A 20,322-nucleotide genomic window follows, 5' to 3' on the forward strand; every position below is an offset into this window, starting at 1 on the left:
CATACTTTTTTTATTGCCAGACATTTTTCACGTTGCTAACTATGTGCCAGACGCGATTTTAAGTTTTATTTTTATGAAAATTTCAAAGCATTTTAGAATGTCTGTAATTTTAATATTATGTTATTTAAATATAAGGAAAACTGAAAATGAATTTGCCAGACATTAATTCGGTTGTTAAGTCTTGAATTAAAATGATAAAGTTTTGCAGTATAATGAAGCATTGCATTTTAAGAAGCGTAATTTTTGATTTTTCCTTTTTAAATACGTCTACCTGACATACTTTTTTTATTGCCAGACATTTTTCACGTTGCTAACTATGTGCCAGACGCGATTTTAAGTTTTATTTTTATGAAAATTTCAAAGCATTTTAGAATGTCTGTAATTTTAATATTATGTTATTTAAATATAAGGAAAACTGAAAATGAATTTGCCAGACATTAATTCGGTTGTTAAGTCTTGAATTAAAATGATAAAGTTTTGCAGTATGATGAAGCATTGCATTTTAAGAAGCGTAATTTTTGATTTTTCCTTTTTAAATACGTCTACCTGACATACTTTTTTTATTGCCAGACATTTTTCACGTTGCTAACTATGTGCCAGACGCGATTTTAAGTTTTATTTTTATAAAAATTTCAAAGCATTTTAGAATGTCTGTAATTTTAATATTATGTTATTTAAATATAAGGAAAACTGAAAATGAATTTGCCAGACATTAATTCGGTTGTTAAGTCTTGAATTAAAATGATAAAGTATTGCAGTATGATGAAGCATTGCATTTTAAGAAGCGTAATTTTTGATTTTTCCTTTTTAAATACGTCTACCTGACATACTTTTTTTATTGCCAGACATTTTTCCCATTGTTAACTATGTGCCAGACGCGATTTTAAGTTTTTTTTTATAAAAATTTCAAAGCATTTTAGAATGTCTGTAATTTTAATATTATGTTATTTAAATATAATAAAAACTGAAAATGAATTTGCCAGACATTAATTCGATTGTTAAGTCTTGAATTAAAATGATAAAGTATTGCAGTATGATGAAGCATTGCATTTTAAGAAGCGTAATTTTTGATTTTTCCTTTTTAAATACGTCTACCTGACATACTTTTTTTATTGCCAGACATTTTTCCCATTGTTAACTATGTGCCAGACGCGATTTTAAGTTTTTTTTTATAAAAATTTCAAAGCATTTTAGAATGTCTGTAATTTTAATATTATGTTATTTAAATATAATAAAAACTGAAAATGAATTTGCCAGACATTAATTCGATTGTTAAGTCTTGAATTAAAATGATAAAGTATTGCAGTATGATGAAGCATTGCATTTTAAGAAGCGTAATTTTTGATTTTTCCTTTTTAAATACGTCTACCTGACATACTTTTTTTATTGCCAGACATTTTTCACGTTGCTAACTATGTGCCAGACGCGATTTTAAGTTTTATTTTTATAAAAATTTCAAAGCATTTTAGAATGTCTGTAATTTTAATATTATGTTATTTAAATATAAGGAAAACTGAAAATGAATTTGCCAGACATTAATTCGGTTGTTAAGTCTTGAATTAAAATGATAAAGTTTTGCAGTATGATGAAGCATTGCATTTTAAGAAGCGTAATTTTTGATTTTTCCTTTTTAAATACGTCTACCTGACATACTTTTTTTATTGCCAGACATTTTTAACGTTGCTAACTATGTGCCAGACGCGATTTTAAGTTTTATTTTTATGAAAATTTCAAAGCATTTTAGAATGTCTGTAATTTTAATATTATGTTATTGAAATATAAGGAAAACTGAAAATGAATTTGCCAGACATTAATTCGATTACTAAGCCTTGAATTAAAATGAAAAAGTATTGCAGTATAATGCTTGTAGTACGAGCATAAAAAGGAATATAAAATTAGATTAAAATTAATAATCAACACTTTATTTAAATTGTCCTAATTACTAAATGTAAGTTATGAATAATTCATGCAACGTGAAAAATGTCTGGCAATAAAAAAAGTATGTCAGGTAGACGTATTTAAAAAGGAAAAATCAAAAATTACGCTTCTTAAAATGCAATGCTTCATCATACTGCAATAATTTATCATTTTAATTCAAGACTTAACAACCGAATTAATGTCTGGCAAATTCATTTTCAGTTTTCCTTATATTTAAATAACATAATATTAAAATTACAGACATTCTAAAATGCTTTGAAATTTTTATAAAAATAAAACTTAAAATCGCGTCTGGCACATAGTTAGCAACGTGAAAAATGTCTGGCAATAAAAAAAGTATGTCAGGTAGACGTATTTAAAAAGGAAAAATCAAAAATTACGCTTCTTAAAATGCAATGCTTCATCATACTGCAAAACTTTATCATTTTAATTCAAGACTTAACAATCGAATTAATGTCTGGCAAATTCATTTTCAGTTTTTATTATATTTAAATAACATAATATTAAAATTACAGACATTCTAAAATGCTTTGAAATTTTTATAAAAAAAAACTTAAAATCGCGTCTGGCACATAGTTAACAATGGGAAAAATGTCTGGCAATAAAACAAGTATGTCAGGTAGACGTATTTAAAAAGGAAAAATCAAAAATTACGCTTCTTAAAATGCAATGCTTCATCATACTGCAAAACTTTATCATTTTAATTCAAGACTTAACAACCGAATTAATGTCTGGCAAATTCATTTTCAGTTTTCCTTATATTTAAATAACATAATATTAAAATTACAGACATTCTAAAATGCTTTGAAATTTTTATAAAAAAAAACTTAAAATCGCGTCTGGCACATAGTTAGCAACGTGAAAAATGTCTGGCAATAAAAAAAGTATGTCAGGTAGACGTATTTAAAAAGGAAAAATCAAAAATTACGCTTCTTAAAATGCAATGCTTCATCATACTGCAAAACTTTATCATTTTAATTCAAGACTTAACAACCGAATTAATGTCTGGCAAATTCATTTTCAGTTTTCCTTATATTTAAATAACATAATATTAAAATTACAGACATTCTAAAATGCTTTGAAATTTTCATAAAAATAAAACTTAAAATCGCGTCTGGCACATAGTTAGCAACGTGAAAAATGTCTGGCAATAAAAAAAGTATGTCAGGTAGACGTATTTAAAAAGGAAAAATCAAAAATTACGCTTCTTAAAATGCAATGCTTCATCATACTGCAAAACTTTATCATTTTAATTCAAGACTTAACAATCGAATTAATGTCTGGCAAATTCATTTTCAGTTTTTATTATATTTAAATAACATAATATTAAAATTACAGACATTCTAAAATGCTTTGAAATTTTTATAAAAAAAAACTTAAAATCGCGTCTGGCACATAGTTAACAATGGGAAAAATGTCTGGCAATAAAAAAAGTATGTCAGGTAGACGTATTTAAAAAGGAAAAATCAAAAATTACGCTTCTTAAAATGCAATGCTTCATCATACTGCAATACTTTATCATTTTAATTCAAGACTTAACAATCGAATTAATGTCTGGCAAATTCATTTTCAGTTTTTATTATATTTAAATAACATAATATTAAAATTACAGACATTCTAAAATGCTTTGAAATTTTTATAAAAAAAAACTTAAAATCGCGTCTGGCACATAGTTAGCAACGTGAAAAATGTCTGGCAATAAAAAAAGTATGTCAGGTAGACGTATTTAAAAAGGAAAAATCAAAAATTACGCTTCTTAAAATGCAATGCTTCATCATACTGCAAAACTTTATCATTTTAATTCAAGACTTAACAACCGAATTAATGTCTGGCAAATTCATTTTCAGTTTTCCTTATATTTAAATAACATAATATTAAAATTACAGACATTCTAAAATGCTTTGAAATTTTTATAAAAATAAAACTTAAAATCGCGTCTGGCACATAGTTAGCAACGTGAAAAATGTCTGGCAATAAAAAAAGTATGTCAGGTAGACGTATTTAAAAAGGAAAAATCAAAAATTACGCTTCTTAAAATGCAATGCTTCATCATACTGCAAAACTTTATCATTTTAATTCAAGACTTAACAACCGAATTAATGTCTGGCAAATTCATTTTCAGTTTTCCTTATATTTAAATAACATAATATTAAAATTACAGACATTCTAAAATGCTTTGAAATTTTCATAAAAATAAAACTTAAAATCGCGTCTGGCACATAGTTAGCAACGTGAAAAATGTCTGGCAATAAAAAAAAGTATGTCAGGTAGACGTATTTAAAAAGGAAAAATCAAAAATTACGCTTCTTAAAATGCAATGCTTCATCATACTGCAAAACTTTATCATTTTAATTCAAGACTTAACAACCGAATTAATGTCTGGCAAATTCATTTTCAGTTTTCCTTATATTTAAATAACATAATATTAAAATTACAGACATTCTAAAATGCTTTGAAATTTTCATAAAAATAAAACTTAAAATCGCGTCTGGCACATAGTTAGCAACGTGAAAAATGTCTGGCAATAAAAAAAGTATGTCAGGTAGACGTATTTAAAAACGAAAAATTAAAAATTACGCTTCTTAAAATGCTTTTAAAATCCAGGATTATTACCTGGACAGATAGGATGCGCACTAATGAACGCAACCTGTACCGCCAGCCAGATTGCCCAGACTCTAACCGGAAGTGCAAGAAGGAAGACATATCACAAAATCAGCTGACCTGAAATTCTTTCTCGAAAACGTTGCTACCTCCCGTACTATATACAGGCATGCGTAGAATCGCGGATGGTCATCGCAGTCTACGCGCAGCCAGAGGTTAGATAGGTCCCTTCCTTCAAGCGTCCCGAGGCGACGAGAACAGATATCCTCTCTGACGTACACGCAAACTCCCGCCCGCGGCACAAACGAATGTTCCAATTTGTACCCCGGGTAGGAGAGGTAGGAAGTATCAGCCGGGGAGGAAATCTGAGTCTCGGTAAGAAAGAGCAAGGCCGGCTTCGCAGTCTCTAAATGGTAGTGGACTGCGTTGATATTGGTATTGAGCCCCCTAACATTTGTGAAGTCCACGGCGAGTGTGGACGGGGGTGCCTTTGTAGGATTGCTCCGTTTGCCCCGAGAACGATTAATGTAATTTTTTTTGAGCGCAGAATTGCCCCCCCCAGAATACGAAGGGCAGCCTGTGCGTCCACCACCGGGCGCAGAGTGTCCCGGTGTTGGACGCCCAGAGGGGGATTCTCCACCGCGAGCGCGTGTGGTACCCCCCTGGGGTAGATTCTGACACTGGCTGCGCATGTGTACTGTCGCGCGGGGGACGGAATGCGACTGGAGAGCCAATCGAAACTCTTCATTCCGCTAGCCCCCCTCAGGTACCTTATTTTTTACATCTGCGCAATAACGGTCAGCGCTAGAGTTTCGTGCCGCTACTTGTACACGCACACATTTTTTTTACCTAAAAAAAAACACTTTCATCTTTATTTATCTGTGAAACTATAAATTAATGTTACACAGGTGTATATTTAATGCCATACATACCCATTCAATCTTCCTACATCCAAACAGCAATAGATGTAAAGGCGCCACCATGGTCGTCTGTTTGCAGCTGATCGCTCGTGTTCGTACTTTTTCTCCAAACACGAATAGTGGTGAAGGGAATTTCTGCTCTTGGTTACTGCAGTTTACTGATGTCTTATGTATCAGGGCCGGTTTGCCTTCTGTTGTTAATACCTGAAAATTGTTAAAAGAAAATTCCTATCTATTGTCAAGAGAGAGCGAAATTTAATATTGGCTAATCCCTTATGCACTCTCTATTCCATGACTCATTCTCCAACCTCAGAACCAAATTTCAGAGTCTATACAGCTTTGGAAATTGGTGTTTTGATAAAATATTAGTTTGGATTGATTCCCGGTGAAATTAATAATTATTTCCGTTAATAAGGAAGGCCGATAAATAGATTCAGAAATTCGTGTCATTCTGAGGATTTCGATCTGATTTTGAAGGATAGCTTGTACTAATTATATTCTAATATTCTTGTCTCCATTTCTTAAATCAATTTACTTATCATTAAAGAATGCACAATTTTTTTATTTATTAAATGTAACGTTTCTATAGAATTAAACTTTTTGAAGGTATACTTTTTTAGGCGCGTTATGAAAAATTGATGAGAGTGAAATATTACGATGCGAGCGCACCGTGACACAAATTAACAGAATGAAGTTGCCCACGGAAGATGCTACGGCATTTGACATAATTTAAAAACAACATTCGAATAATAATAGAATTTATGTTACACTTAATGTAAGAGAATAATAATAAATATTTGTTTATTTCATTTTTCAAATGTAAACTGAATATTGAATATAATGACTCCTTTTCCAGTCTTTGATTATTTAATTGTAATTAATTATTTGCATGCAATCAAAAACTATTTTTAATAATGCCAAAGAAGTATAACTTCTTACGCGCGTACATAAGTACACGCACCCTTTTTTTAAGTTAGTTAAAGTAGTCGGGCATAGCACATAGTATGCGACAAAATAATATCACTACGATATATACCTTTCTCTTTCCGTGATGCACACAGACATTAGGATAAAGGCCCATACAGAGTAACGCGATAACAATATCTAGGTTACTATCCTCTCCATAAGGATTCCATCTTTGTGGAATACAACATTCTTCAGAAAAACCCACAGACGTTGTTAAAATGTCTGCAAAAAATTACAAATAGTCAAAATCTGTAGTGATTTTTTTAAATATGTGTTTGTATCGTAGTGGGCAACATATGCCGAGTTGGGCCCATTTTTGTTTAAGTAATTTTTTTTGTGTTGCATAATTTAACTAAATAAATCATTTTTATTTATTTCCAGTGTAAAGTTGATTTTAATGTAATCGTTTATTAATTTTTGAAGAGAAACTTCTTTAAAAAATTAATAAAACGTCACGAAGATGTGCAGCGTTTTTGTCGAAGAAAAGGGAGAGAGCGGTTCAGATCGACTGAGAGAGAGTCAGAAGGGAATTATCTTATAGAAATTCTATATTTAAAATTAAAATGCAAATAATTTATTGAAATCTCAAATGGGGAATTTTAAATTGAAATGCCACGTGTTTTTATTATAGAAGAAATAAATTAAAAACATTAAATTAATTATTTGTAAAAAAATTCGACACTTTCAATATTACATATAATGACAGTTAAATTCCTAACATATCTTCCCTTCTCTCTCCCTCTAAGTCTCGGATATCTAAAGTTTTAGATTTGTATAAATATGAACAAGAGTTAAAAATTAGTTTGCCAAAGAAGTTTCACTTCATGTGTATGCACACACTTTTTTTTCATATAATTTTTTGAAACCGCCATAAAAGTTATCTATTAGAGTTCTCTATAATAAATGTTTACATGTTTAATATAACTTTTAAAACTGATTGCCTAAGATCACTTATTAACTAATGTCGCAAATAACGAATATGATTTTTAGGTTTACTTGTAAGTTGATATTTGGCTTCGTAGGTGACTTTCAATGTCGTATGCTGAACACCTTTCCACTCGCACCATTGCATTTCCGCCTCTTCACCTTTAGATCGCTCTCGCTCCCACAACTAAAAATAAATTACAATAAATATATATATAGTTAGTTATGAAAATAATAATAATAATGAAACATAAAATTTATTTATTTCCTATTGTAATTCGCCCAGTAAAGCGGGCGGGAAACGGCTAGTATATTATATAAATAAATCCCGTCAAAACAATAAAAGAGATTAGTAGAGACAAACAAAAATGCATTTGCCATGTCTCATTTTGAACGGGGATTGAATATAAATATGAAACAACTTTTAAGTTTGTGTAACGATGATAGTTTTGAAGCCGATCATTATTATATAAAATAATTCATAAATCAATGGCGCTACAACCTCTTTAGGTCTTGGCCTCAGATTTCTGAATCTGTTTCATGATAATTTTTAATCTAATAGGCAAGTAGGTGATCAGCCTCCAGTGCCTGACACACGCCGTCGACTTTTTGGGTCTAAGACATGTCGGTTTCCTCACGATGTTTTCCTTCACCGTTCGAGCAAATGTTAAATGCGCACATAGATAGAAAGTCCATTGGTGCACAGAAGAGGATCGAACCTAGGGCCTCAGGTATGAGAGTCGAGAACATTAATATATAAATTATATTATCTAAACATTTTCAAAGGTTAATAATTTTCTAATAATTTAGTTTGATCTAACTTAAAAGATAGGATAGCATATATCTCAATTTATACTCGCAATATTATTTTATATATGATAGTCACAATTCTAACAGATGGCGCAGTGTTGAAAGTAATGTCATTACCACCAAAAAAGCTTGGTGGTCCCCATGACTGGTGTTCTCCTACCGTTTCCCTTGAATAGGTTACTACTATATAATATAACTAAAACCTTAGCCACAGCAACGCTTGGCCGAGTCTGCTAGTTTATTAATAAATAAATAGCTCTACACTGATAGAGAACTTAATGTGTTTAAAAACAGTTATTTTAATGGCGGAAAAGCTTAAATTTAAGCAATACTGTCAAAATGTATTTGCATGTACCTGAAAAGCGTTCAACATAGCGACATGATCCGAAGCCCTATCCCCAGCGAGTCCTCGTTGGTGTAAGGCAAGTCGACGTCGGCCTTCAACAGCGAATATCTCAGGGAATGTAGTGGAATTGGCCGCCATAGTTGTGAGTGCGTCACCCAAGCCTAGCACGAAACCGAGTACCATCATTTTACCGAGACGAGGTTCTGAAAAAAAAATGCAAGAAAATCTATAAAAGGAATGATTTAGATGTTCAATTGATTACTCCTGTTTCTTTACCCAGATCAGTTAGAATAAATGTTTTATCTTTTATTTATTTATTTATAAACGCTTGCCAACGCTTGGCACATTTAAACAAACACTAAACGAAAAAATCGCTCTCAAAATCTGAGGTGAGCAACTATGGATGTCCAGATCCAGCTCGTTTAACAGAATGCTCAATCTGGACATCGGTGAATTTCGGCCAAAACGCGTTCTCCGGAAAGGAGGGATAAATGGAAAGATGGGATGTCTGGGATATCTATTGGGTACACGGAATTTAAATTTTGTTAACAAGTTGGGGCTATCTAGCTGATTGTTTAGTATCTTAAAGGGAAACGATACATCATTTAATTTTCTGCGATTCTCCAGTGACAACATCTTGAAGTGCGCTAGCCTTGTTTCGTATGTAGGCAACTTTTTTTTCGAGATGCCACTGGAGAAAAGCAGATGCCATTGAAAGCTTTGAACGTAAATAAGGAAAATTATATCTAAACCTGACAGAAATATGTCCACCTTATATCACGAAATTAACTGTGGAATGGAATCTAAAAAAAAAAATATTACTGTACCAAGAAGGCAGATTTTTGACTTACCAATAGGTAGTTTAGCCAGTATAGTACCAAGCGGTGTCAAGGCATCATTCGAGTCCAAACAACCCAATTCTCTCAATAGGGCTTCAGCCTCAATGACAGAATCTAGCGGTGGTGGTTCCGGGGCCTTTGAAAGGAAGAGACCAATGTTACCCAGCCGAAGGAGCTTAATACTGAAACACAATTTATTCATATAAGTAGATCTTCCCTTTCTACAATATAAATTGTTTACCTTCTCGGTTATTATTAAAAATTATATATTACTAGCTGACCCGGCAAACGTTGTTTTGAAATGTATATTATATTTTGTAGGAAACATTTTTTTACTATCTACTTTATCTACTATAATAAAAAAGGGGTTAATCGTAGAGGGGTGAAAATTAAGAGTTGTATGTATTTTTAATGCCACATAATAAACAATAAAAAAATTTTTTTTTTTGGTGTGGACACCCCTTATCACACTTAGGGGTTTGAAATATAGATAGTAGCCTATTCTCAGATTCACTGAATATGCATAAAAAGTTTCATAAGAATGGGTCGAGCCGTTTCGGAGGAGTATGCGAACGAACATTGTGATACGAGAATTTTATATATTAGATATACAATCAGAAATTTTAATTCAAAATAGAAATACGATTGAAAATGTAGTATTTCTCACCTAAGAGCCAGCTCGTGTAGCGGAGTGCGGAACATCTCAGCGGTCATGTGTTCGTCCAGTCGCTCGTAACGCGTACGCGAACACAACGTGAAACAAACACCGGGACGTACTCGCCCGGCGCGACCTTTTCTCTATAAAAAAAAGATGTATATCAATGATAATATCAAACAAAATGGCGGGGTGTTTTTGAAGTCAAACTTCTTTATTGGCGTTGGAAAAAAATATACCGTCACATTATTTATTATTTAATCAATTTCTGTAAAGTTGCATATAGTAGATAATTTTTCGAAAAATAAGGTGATAAAGAAGTTTCACTTCTTACGTGTGTACACTAGTACACGCACACATTTTTTTTTAACTTAGGGAGCGTTCAAGTATTACGTCACGCAATTTTTGGAGAATATTGGTATCCCCACGTATCGCGCCGTAACGTTTTTCGGTACCCAAGTATTTTAAAACGTTTTGTGACCACCTAGTGACTCTTTATACCTAAAAGTTACCATTATGTGGTGTAAAGTACTGGAGAGTCGATAATAATATTAAAAATAACGCGTAATTCAAACCCCGCCTCGTTTCGTAACGTTTAACAAAGGGACCCCCTTAAACACTCCCTTAATAGTTATCAGGAATATTTAAATTTCAAGGAGTATTTTATCAGAATTATTATACATAAAAATATTTTTAATACCTGCTCGAGATTGGTCCTACTAGCCCAGACAGTGGCATATGACGTCATGTTGTTGTGTGACGTAAACAATTTCATCTTGGCCTTGCACGAGTCGACAACGTATACAACATCGTTTATAGTGATCGATGTCTCCGCAATATTTGTAGATAGGATGACCTGAAAATAAAAATATGATTCCTTAGTACGAGAATTCAAGATTAGACAAAAGACACAATAACGCACTGATTCTATTACAACCCTTTAATCTTGACTGAAAATATCTTTAGCTCATTTCCTGCGGGTATAATTAGCTTTGACTGAATACCTGAATGATGTAAATTCTTGTGTTATATTTAATCGGACAAAATTCAAGAAGATTATATATATTATATTAGCTCCACCTGCATGTATGTATGTATGTATGTATGTAACCTACTCCTTCGGACTCGATTTTGACCCACTTTTAACGGACAGATTTAATTCAAACTTTGCGCACCTGTCAAAGATCGATGACAATGCAATAATCCGAAAGAAATAAAAAAAAATTAACTAAAAAATAAATAATAGTTTAAAAAACTAAAAAACACGCTTTTAAAGCACATCAAACTAAAAGTTTAAAAATAATTCCTAATTTGGGTTGCTCGATAGACGAAAAATATGGCACAGAGCGCCCCACGCTTTTTCACAATAAAACCAGTATTTTTTGTTCATTACCATTTTCAGCCTAAATTAGGAATTATTTTTCACTTTTTAGTTTGATGTGCTTTAAAAGCGTGTTTTTTAGTTTTTTAAAACTATTATTTATTAAATTTTACATTTGTAGGCTTAGTAGCTATTCCATAAGTTGGAAAAGAGATAACGTCTGCATAAAATAATAAATTAAATAACGTATAATTTTGAAAATATGTAATGATTGTTAGCAATGAAATGCTATTGCTATTTTAAGATAAATTCTTACCTTCGTAATCTCTGGAGGCGGTGTGATAAAGACTTTCTTCTGGTCCTCACGTGGAATTTGACTATGAAGTGGTAGTATGAGGAACTGGTTCTGATTACCAAAAACCCTATGCTGGTTTAGGTGCTTCATTAGAGCGAATATCAGGTTCCAACCAGGCAGAAATACTAGAATTGCACCATCCTTACCCAGGCTTTGTATGTAGAGGAGAATCGCTTCGATCAACTCGAAACTTAGCTGAAAAGCAATTTATTTTTTTAGCTTTTTACGAAAAAAAGTTCTCCCTGAAGTTAATGCCACTGTTTTCACAATTTTGCTTATCTTTCTGATTCTGAACTCGGTTAATTTAGTCTGGGATTCGAGGTCAAACGACGCGTGCACTTATCGTTCAACGATTTTTCTTGAATATAATATAGGCCAACCATTACGCTGGTCAAACTGACCGATTAGTGTATCGGTATCGTATCGTACACACAGACAGACAGATGCATTTTGGGGAGGTCGTTTTATACAATAAAAAAAACGTGTGGCACTCGGGGACTGCAGCGGTAAAGCTATTGCATAGCATTTTTTATCAACTTATTATAATTATTTATTTATGCAGTATTTTTTTTCTTTATTATATTAATTCAATCCACCAGAGTCGAGACTAACACGCCTATATAGTCTGTCTCACTCTAACGCGTACCGGCTGCACCGGCCGCGCTTACGCTACATCACCGATCTCGTAGGAGAGATGTAAATACGCAGTATGCGTTCTGTACCGCTCTAACGCGTATTGGCCGCGCCTATATTACGTCATCGTGTGTAAGGTTTTTATATTCGTCTTACTTATTTTTCGCACGTCAGATAGCATTCTGGGCACCTAGCGCTGACACATACTCAAATTGTTGTGTATCGATATCGATACTTGCTTTAGAAATCTTCATTTCCTATTTTATATAACAAACAGTAACACACACACACACACAGTAGACTTGAACTCCGCCAACAACGCGCAATCGTAGAATAATATGAACCCCTAGTTGTTTTCAAGTCTTGATATATAAGCTCTATAGAAAAAAAATCAAGCAGATTTTTATGTATAATTATATCTAGTACCTGCCAGTATTTATTTTTCTCTTTCCAAGGAGAATGTATCGCATTATCACAATATATTGAACTCCCCTCGTATGTATAAATTTGTTAACATGACATTTTATGTTACCGAAGCAATAACTAAATTTTAAAATAATTTTTGTAGTTTGATTGAGTGATTTTTTTTAAATTAGTGAACTATTTTTATTTTATTTTAATTTTACATTTAAGGTACAGAAACAGAAATTTAAACAGATTGGTTAAATACATACAGTTATTACATACTACACAACATTTGTAAACCTGAAGTCCAATTACATCTGTACACAGCATTTTAGTGGAATCTTCAGTGCTGGTTTACCAAATATTAACAATTACATACAGTATATAATAAGTACATATTATATTAAACTTAATGACAAAAAATAGAAAAATTTAATGACAAAAAAATTAAGTTATTCTGGTTGCAAGTCTATTAAACTATTTGACTAGGTCCACTATAATAGTTTAGGATTACTCACGTCTTTTTCCGATAATTTCGACATAGCTTCAACAGTTTGTGGTGAGTAACTGTTATCGAGTTGACAATTCTTGTTTAAATCTTCCTCTTCTTCTCCGAGAGCCGCTTAAAATCAGAAATCAGAGTTATAAAGCTATCTTCTAATATAACAATAATAAAAGTTTTTACGACGAAATAAAAATTAAAGACAGTATTGGGATTACGAGTGAAGACATAAAATTTACAAGCATGGCCGTTTTGTATCACGTCACCAATATAAAAATCAATATTTTGATTTTTGAAGTTATACGCGTTCTTTAGGCGCGTTATCAAAAATGTATGAGAGTGAAATTTTATGCGCGCGCACCCTGACAAAAAATTAACCGAATGAAGTTGCCCACGGAAGATGCTACGGCATTGGACATAATTTAAAAACAGCATTCGAATAATAATAGAATTTATGTTACACTTAATGTAAGAGAATAATAATAAATATTTATTTATTTAATTTTTCAAATGTAAACTGAACTTTATTGACTATAATGACTCCTTTTCCAGTCTTTGATTATTTAATTGTAATTAATTATTTGCATGCAATCAAAATCTATTTTTAATAATGCCAAAGAATAAATCTTACGCGCGTACATAAGTACACGCACCCTTCTTTTTATAGATTCATGATTATTTACAAGCTATTCTACTCTCTATACAGATTACTCTCACTAACGCTTTATTTTTCATACTGTCAAATAGCCCATTATTTTAACAATAGATCAAAAACTTCACGACCAGATACTAAATCCTTAAACATTGCCGTAGCCTACCTTCCTCATCATCATCGTCATCATCATTACGATTGGCCCTTTTGCCTGAGACCTTCCGTTTTCTTGTATCTGGTATTGGCATGAAGTTTGTAAGCTGAACGCAATCTTCTAAGAAATATTGCTGAACTGGGTGCGTACGGCCAGGAACCTAGAATTTAATGATAAATAATGTATTGCGCCGTAAAAAGCTATATGTTATTTAGTAAATTCTTTTGAAACAATAGTTTTACAGTGTTCGATTTGAGAAAGATGTGATTGCAGAAATGCCTATTACATTTATCGTTACAGTACTAATTTTTCAGAGCCACGAGTTGTTAATACTATGTTACACTTGAGTAGGGTAAGATTCAGAAACTAGACTTTCTTAGAAACTAATTAACTTAGAAAATCTAATAATTTTTTAATGTTTGGAATCTTGGCGCTCTCTTCTGAATACTAAAATTAAATTTATTAAATATTTAAGTAAGGGAGCGTTCAAGTATTACGTCACGCAATTTTTGGAGATTATTGACCCCCCCATGTAACGCGCCGTAACGTTTTTCTGTACCCAATGGTAAAACGTTGAGTGACCACCCAGTGTGGTCACCCACTATGTGGTGGAAAGTACTGGAAAGTCGAAAATAATATTAACAATAACGCGTAATTTAATCCCCGCCCCGCAACGTATTACAAAAGGACCCGCCCCGCAACGTATTACAAAAGGACCCCCCCCCAAATTCGTTACGTAATACTTGAACGCTCCCTAAATGCATATTCTTGAGACATAATGTCCAATTACTTATTCTTATCTCAAATCACCATTTCGTCTTGATCCCTGTAAAATATGTCTGTAAAACAGTCTCCTCAATCTCGAAGCAGTCAAACAAGTCATAATTGAAAAATTAAGACTATATTAAAGATGTTACGAACCCTTCTCAAATTACCTCAATAACGGGACAGTTTCCGAAGTAGTCAACAAATAGTGTAGTATCTACGGTGGCCGACATGAGTATAATCCGTAGATCAGGATATGTATGCGCCATGTCACGTAGGAGAATGAGAGCGAAGTCAGTATCTGCGTCTCTTTCGTGCACCTAAAAAATAAAAGAAAATCCTACTGAGCGCAAAGGACAGATATATGTTTATTACTTCTTAAAGCCGTAGCGCCGTGGGTTTTTTGAAGTTATACTTCTTTAGGCGCGTTATGAAAAATTTATGAGAGTGAAATTTTACGATGCGGCGTACCGTGACACAAAATTAACAGAATGAAGTTGCCCACGGAAGATGCTACGGCATTGGACATAATTTAAAAACAACATTCGAATAATAATAGAATTTATGTTACACTTAATATAAGGGAATAATAACAAATATTTAATTTTTCAAATGTAAACTGAACTTCATTGACTATAATGACTCCGTTTCCAGTCTTTGATTATTTAATTGTAATTAATTATTTGCATGCTATCAGAAACCTATTTTTAATAATGCCAAAGAAGTATAACTTCTTACGCGCGTACATAAGTACACGCACCCTTTTTATAGATATCATAAGTCATCTAGATATTTACATCTAACATTTTGTCCCTTACCTCATCCACAAGAACATGGCTGACACCCCTTAGGCCTCCTTCAAGTTTCCGCAACAACACACCCACAGTACAAAACAATATCGAACCGTATGGACGCGGAAGGATTGACTCAAACCTCACCGAGTATCTAAAACGTTTAGTGCAGTTAATAGAATGGTAATCATAATTAGGCCCTAATAATATAAATAAAGCCATCTTTCTACACGTATATTTCGATATTCAGCAATTTTATTTATTTATGCTTTATTACCTTATTCACAAACATACACATAACAAGAATACAAAAAAAAAACATGTTACAAAAGTTATAAGGCAACGGGTGGCCTTATCGCTAACATGCGATTTCTTCCAGGCAACCCTAATATGGAACAATGAAAAAGAAACACCTACAGAGGGTAGAGTACAAGAATTGCAAAAATTATTAACAAAAATATAAAAATAAAAACTCAAAATAACCCGTTACTATAACTAAAATAAAGTAAAGTCTAAAGGAAAAATAACAAAAAGCAAAAGCAATTTGTGCCTAACTTAATTGTTGATTCGCTGAGAGCTGAACCCAATGAATCAATTTCCCCAAGTAGATTTTATTTTATAAATTCATGACTATACAGAGCAATAAATAAAAATCATTTTAATTCCGTAGAATTCTGACATTTCATAAATGTAATAAAATAAAATGCTACGTATGTTGTATGTACTACAACAATGTAAATCTTAATATTTACTTACTAAAGTAACCTAATACAAAATTAACAAATATTTCAATATCACGAACAATATATCGAATTAATTTTAATTACTTTATTTTATTCTTTAGCTGGCATCACTGACTACTAATTCCAGGTTTAGTAAACCTTTAAAAAAAATGTTATTTTAATTGTGCGTTTTTTACTGTTTGTGATGAAAAGGGAATTATCAGTCGCCGTAAAACCACTTTTAATGTGGAGCACCGCAGTTAATAAAACTGATACATTCACTAACAAATAAAATGTTTGTGTAGAGTCAGCTGTTGACTCGTATTAAAATTGAAAAATGTGCCCGGCCAAAAAGGTTTGTAATCTCTGATATGTCAAAAAATTATAGCTGTCAGAATTCTACGGAATTAAAAATCAGAGTATAGTTTATTAACGGAAAATATGTAATATTTTTAATATAAGTTATATTTCTCACCCGACACTATTGCCTAGGTCCTCACATCTTTCGGCCGCTACTCTCTCCGCGACACTAACAGCGGATATCCGTCTCGGTTGTGTTACACATATGTTCGCCCATGCGCCTTGACCACTCGCTACGTAGTCATCCAGTATGAATTGGCATACCTGAAAATTGCAAAAAAAAAACTTTAGAGGTGTCAAGGGACACCCGGATGGAACGAAATTCCTTTCGATTAATTTATATGTTAATTGGTATCATAACAGTATGATAGATTTTCTCGACACCAATCTTACGACGAAAAAAAAAAGCCAACATCACGAGGTGTTCTCAGGCGGTCACCCATCCAAGTACTGACCTCGCCCGACGTTGCTTAACTTCGGTGATCGGACGAGAACCGGTGTATTACAATAGCAAATAGCAAAAAAGTGTCGTGACAACTTTTCGTAAGATTTTTTTCCGTTTAGCTCCCTTTCACAACGCGCGATAAGGAACTTCGTTCCAAAAACAGGGTGAATTGGCCGATGTGAAAGGCCCTTGCTATGGTCCATTCTACATCATTCGTGGCCGTAGAGGACCGTGATATTAACGGCTGATCGTGTGGCTGGATGCGGACAAGGCTACGCTGTTACCGTGTCCTGCCCCGGGTGATTGCTGGTGGCGCTGTGGGGATTTATTTAGTGAGTATGCACAACAGCGAGTCCCACATAACCCTTCCCCACCAGGTCAACCGTGCCGCGGGAGGGTATGCGTAACGCATTTGCCCGCAAAAAAAATTGGTCTAATGTTAAACGCTGTAAAATAAGTTTAAGGCCATATTATTTTATACAATATATGGTAAACTTTCAGATAAAATTAACATGCCTAATTCGTTTATATTAGTCCCATGACACCGTTTTAACTAAAACAATGTAAATCAACAATGAGTAAATAAGTATTTATCCATTTGTTTCATAAATCACCCTCCACCCTCTGGTGGTTTTGCGCGAAACTAAGTCTTATTTCTAATGATTCGATAGGATTTTGCATACCTGAGTAGTTTTTCCACAACCGGTGTTACCACGTATAATAACCACAGGGTTGTCATTAATCGCCTCCATTATTTTCGACCTCATTCCATAAACTGGCAATGATTCTCTTTCGCGCATACTTTCCTGAAAATATATGAAACTTTCTAATATAGGTTGTAAAATGTATTTGTGTAAACCAAAAAAAATAAAAGGCCAAATAACGTTCTTTTATATTTTGAAGTTATACTTCTTTAGGCGCGTTATGAAAAATTTATGAGAGTGAAATTATACGATGCGCGCGCACCTGAGACACAAAGTTGTCAGTGTGATTGTAGCGTGCGCGAGCGAGATGGGAATACGACAATCTACAAGTAAAAAGAAATAAAATATGCGTGAAGTTAGCAGCTATGCCAAGAATTTTGAATGAACATAATGACATTTACCTTTTAAACAAATAAAGGAGTTTTAATTATTTTTTCAAAGAAATTTTGCAATGTTTTTTCACAAAGACCTATTGTTACTTAGTTAAAAGGTTATGAAACATACCAAGTTATTAAATTGAATGAATAATATAATATATTAAAATAATAAATAATAATAATAATTGTTATTAATATTAATTAATAATTGAATAATATATTAAATATTAAATATTATTAAATTGTTTACGTTAAATATCAATCATTAATTAATTATATTTAAAAATAATAAAGAAAGCCAAAGAAGTATAACTTCTTACGCGCGTATATAAGTACACGCACCCTTTTTTTTTATTAAGTAGTAAAAATACATGAACATCTGTACTCTTTTGAGTTTTAAATAGCATTCAAGACACTCATTGAAAACCTTAATGTATATAATATAATATGTCTAACCCTTATCTACAACAATATTCCACAAATCTATATATAAAATGAATAGCTGTCTATGTTATATATTTTTAGAAAGCCTTAAGAAATGTGTTTATCATATCTGTAGTATCAGTCTGAGATGGTCTGTTTAAAAAAATGTGTGCGTGTACTAGGTGTACACACGTAAGAAGTGAAACTTCTTTATGACCTTATTTTTCGAAAAATGATCTACTATATGCAACTTTACAGAAATTGGTTAAATAAAGTTTAACAAAAGGCTTTTATTATCATAGACATGAATACAAATACAATTATTTCATTTTAACTTATTACTGTACTCCTATGTAGTACTAAGATTATTACAGAATTTCATTAATTGTATTACTATCATTGTTATCGTTATTATATATTTTTGTTACTAATGGCTTCGAATCTCTTCGGATCAACCGTGGTAGGGACAAGAAAAAGATGGCGCGTAACCGAAAAATGTGTGTAAATTTTTTTTCAACGCCGATAAAGAAGTTTCACTTCAAAAACTTTGTATTAAGTTTTGACAAAAATATACGAAGTACACCGGGTTCTAGTATTATATAAATACCTGATACAATGTGCTATTTTGGCACACGCTCCTGTGAGATCCTTCCAGGTCAGAGCTGATGGCATCTAAAGTTGTTGTGGCCAGAGGTCCTTCATCTGTAAATAAAAGGAGGTTTGTAATTAAGTTTGATATTCATTATAGCCCGGACTTGTATAAGTTATTATTTTATATATTGACTATTATTAGGAAAATCCAATTTATGATAATGCTGTCAACTATTAATGGCTTAAAACATGCATAAACTTGGGCAAACAATGAGACAACAATATGATTCTTAAATATTTTTACATCTAATATATAAAATTTTCGTGTCGCGGTGTTTGTAGTCAAACTCCTCCGAAACGGCTTGATCGATTCTGATGAAATTTTGTGTGCATATTGGGTATAACTGAGAATCGGACAACATCTATTTATCATCCACCCCTAAATTTTTATTTTTTAGACAAAACTTTTTGTTTTTATTATTTATGATACAGCATACAAAAATACATTCAACCCTTAATTGTCACCCCTCTACCATCAACCCCTAGTTTTTATTATAGTAGATAGTTATTTTTATTGAACAAAAAAAAATTCTTACACATGGCAAAAGGACGTTTGCCGGGTCAGCTAGTATTAATATAATTTTTTAGAAATTAATATTGTAATTGCGGAGACAATAGTTACCATTATTATATATATACTTTACTACACTTACCAATATTGCACCCGGTCCACGCATTCCAATTGGGCTGCGGAGGCGACCATGACACAACACCAGATGTCGTCTGCTTAGCTTCTTTCATAGCCTTAATTCGGTCCATTTGCATTATCGTCACTCCTGGACCCTCAGAGTTCTCCTGCGGTGTATTTACATCCACCGGCACGATATCTAACTCTAGGTAAATAATAATACTTTTATCAGGTAAATATCTTGGTATTTTTTTAATATAATAGGGGGGCAAACGAGCCCATCGACACCCATTTTTAGTGGGTGTTTTGCCTTTGAGGGAGAAGTACACACTAACTTTGAATAGTTGGATGTCGTATCTCTCAGGGAAGACAGTTACCACAGTTCGCTAAAGAAAATGCCTCGGTATACATCAGTTTAAGATTATGAAAATTAAC

General features: G+C 32.7%; 1 protein-coding gene across 4 annotated transcripts in view; it reads right to left on the reverse strand.

Annotated features, from left to right (window-relative positions):
• LOC125063502 (dosage compensation regulator) overlaps nt 1-20,322 on the reverse strand; it is a 36,700-nt gene that overhangs the window by 9,319 nt on the left and 7,059 nt on the right. For all 4 annotated transcript variants that reach the window (XM_047669980.1, XM_047669979.1, XM_047669981.1 and 1 more), the window contains 16 exons: nt 19,913-20,092; nt 19,216-19,310; nt 17,788-17,910; nt 16,775-16,923; nt 15,605-15,731; nt 14,957-15,106; nt 14,034-14,181; nt 13,232-13,335; nt 11,637-11,870; nt 10,700-10,855; nt 10,012-10,142; nt 9,357-9,526; nt 8,515-8,708; nt 7,422-7,536; nt 6,496-6,647; nt 5,472-5,663 (listed from right to left, as the gene is read on the reverse strand). In XM_047669980.1, coding sequence (XP_047525936.1) covers nt 5,472-5,663; nt 6,496-6,647; nt 7,422-7,536; nt 8,515-8,708; nt 9,357-9,526; nt 10,012-10,142; nt 10,700-10,855; nt 11,637-11,870; nt 13,232-13,335; nt 14,034-14,181; nt 14,957-15,106; nt 15,605-15,731; nt 16,775-16,923; nt 17,788-17,910; nt 19,216-19,310; nt 19,913-20,092 — 2,420 coding nt within the window. The remainder of the gene's footprint in view (nt 1-5,471; nt 5,664-6,495; nt 6,648-7,421; nt 7,537-8,514; nt 8,709-9,356; nt 9,527-10,011; nt 10,143-10,699; nt 10,856-11,636; nt 11,871-13,231; nt 13,336-14,033; nt 14,182-14,956; nt 15,107-15,604; nt 15,732-16,774; nt 16,924-17,787; nt 17,911-19,215; nt 19,311-19,912; nt 20,093-20,322) is intronic.

Source organism: Pieris napi, chromosome 3 (genome assembly GCF_905475465.1).
Source record: "Pieris napi chromosome 3, ilPieNapi1.2, whole genome shotgun sequence".
Taxonomy (NCBI): Eukaryota; Metazoa; Arthropoda; class Insecta; order Lepidoptera; family Pieridae; genus Pieris; species Pieris napi.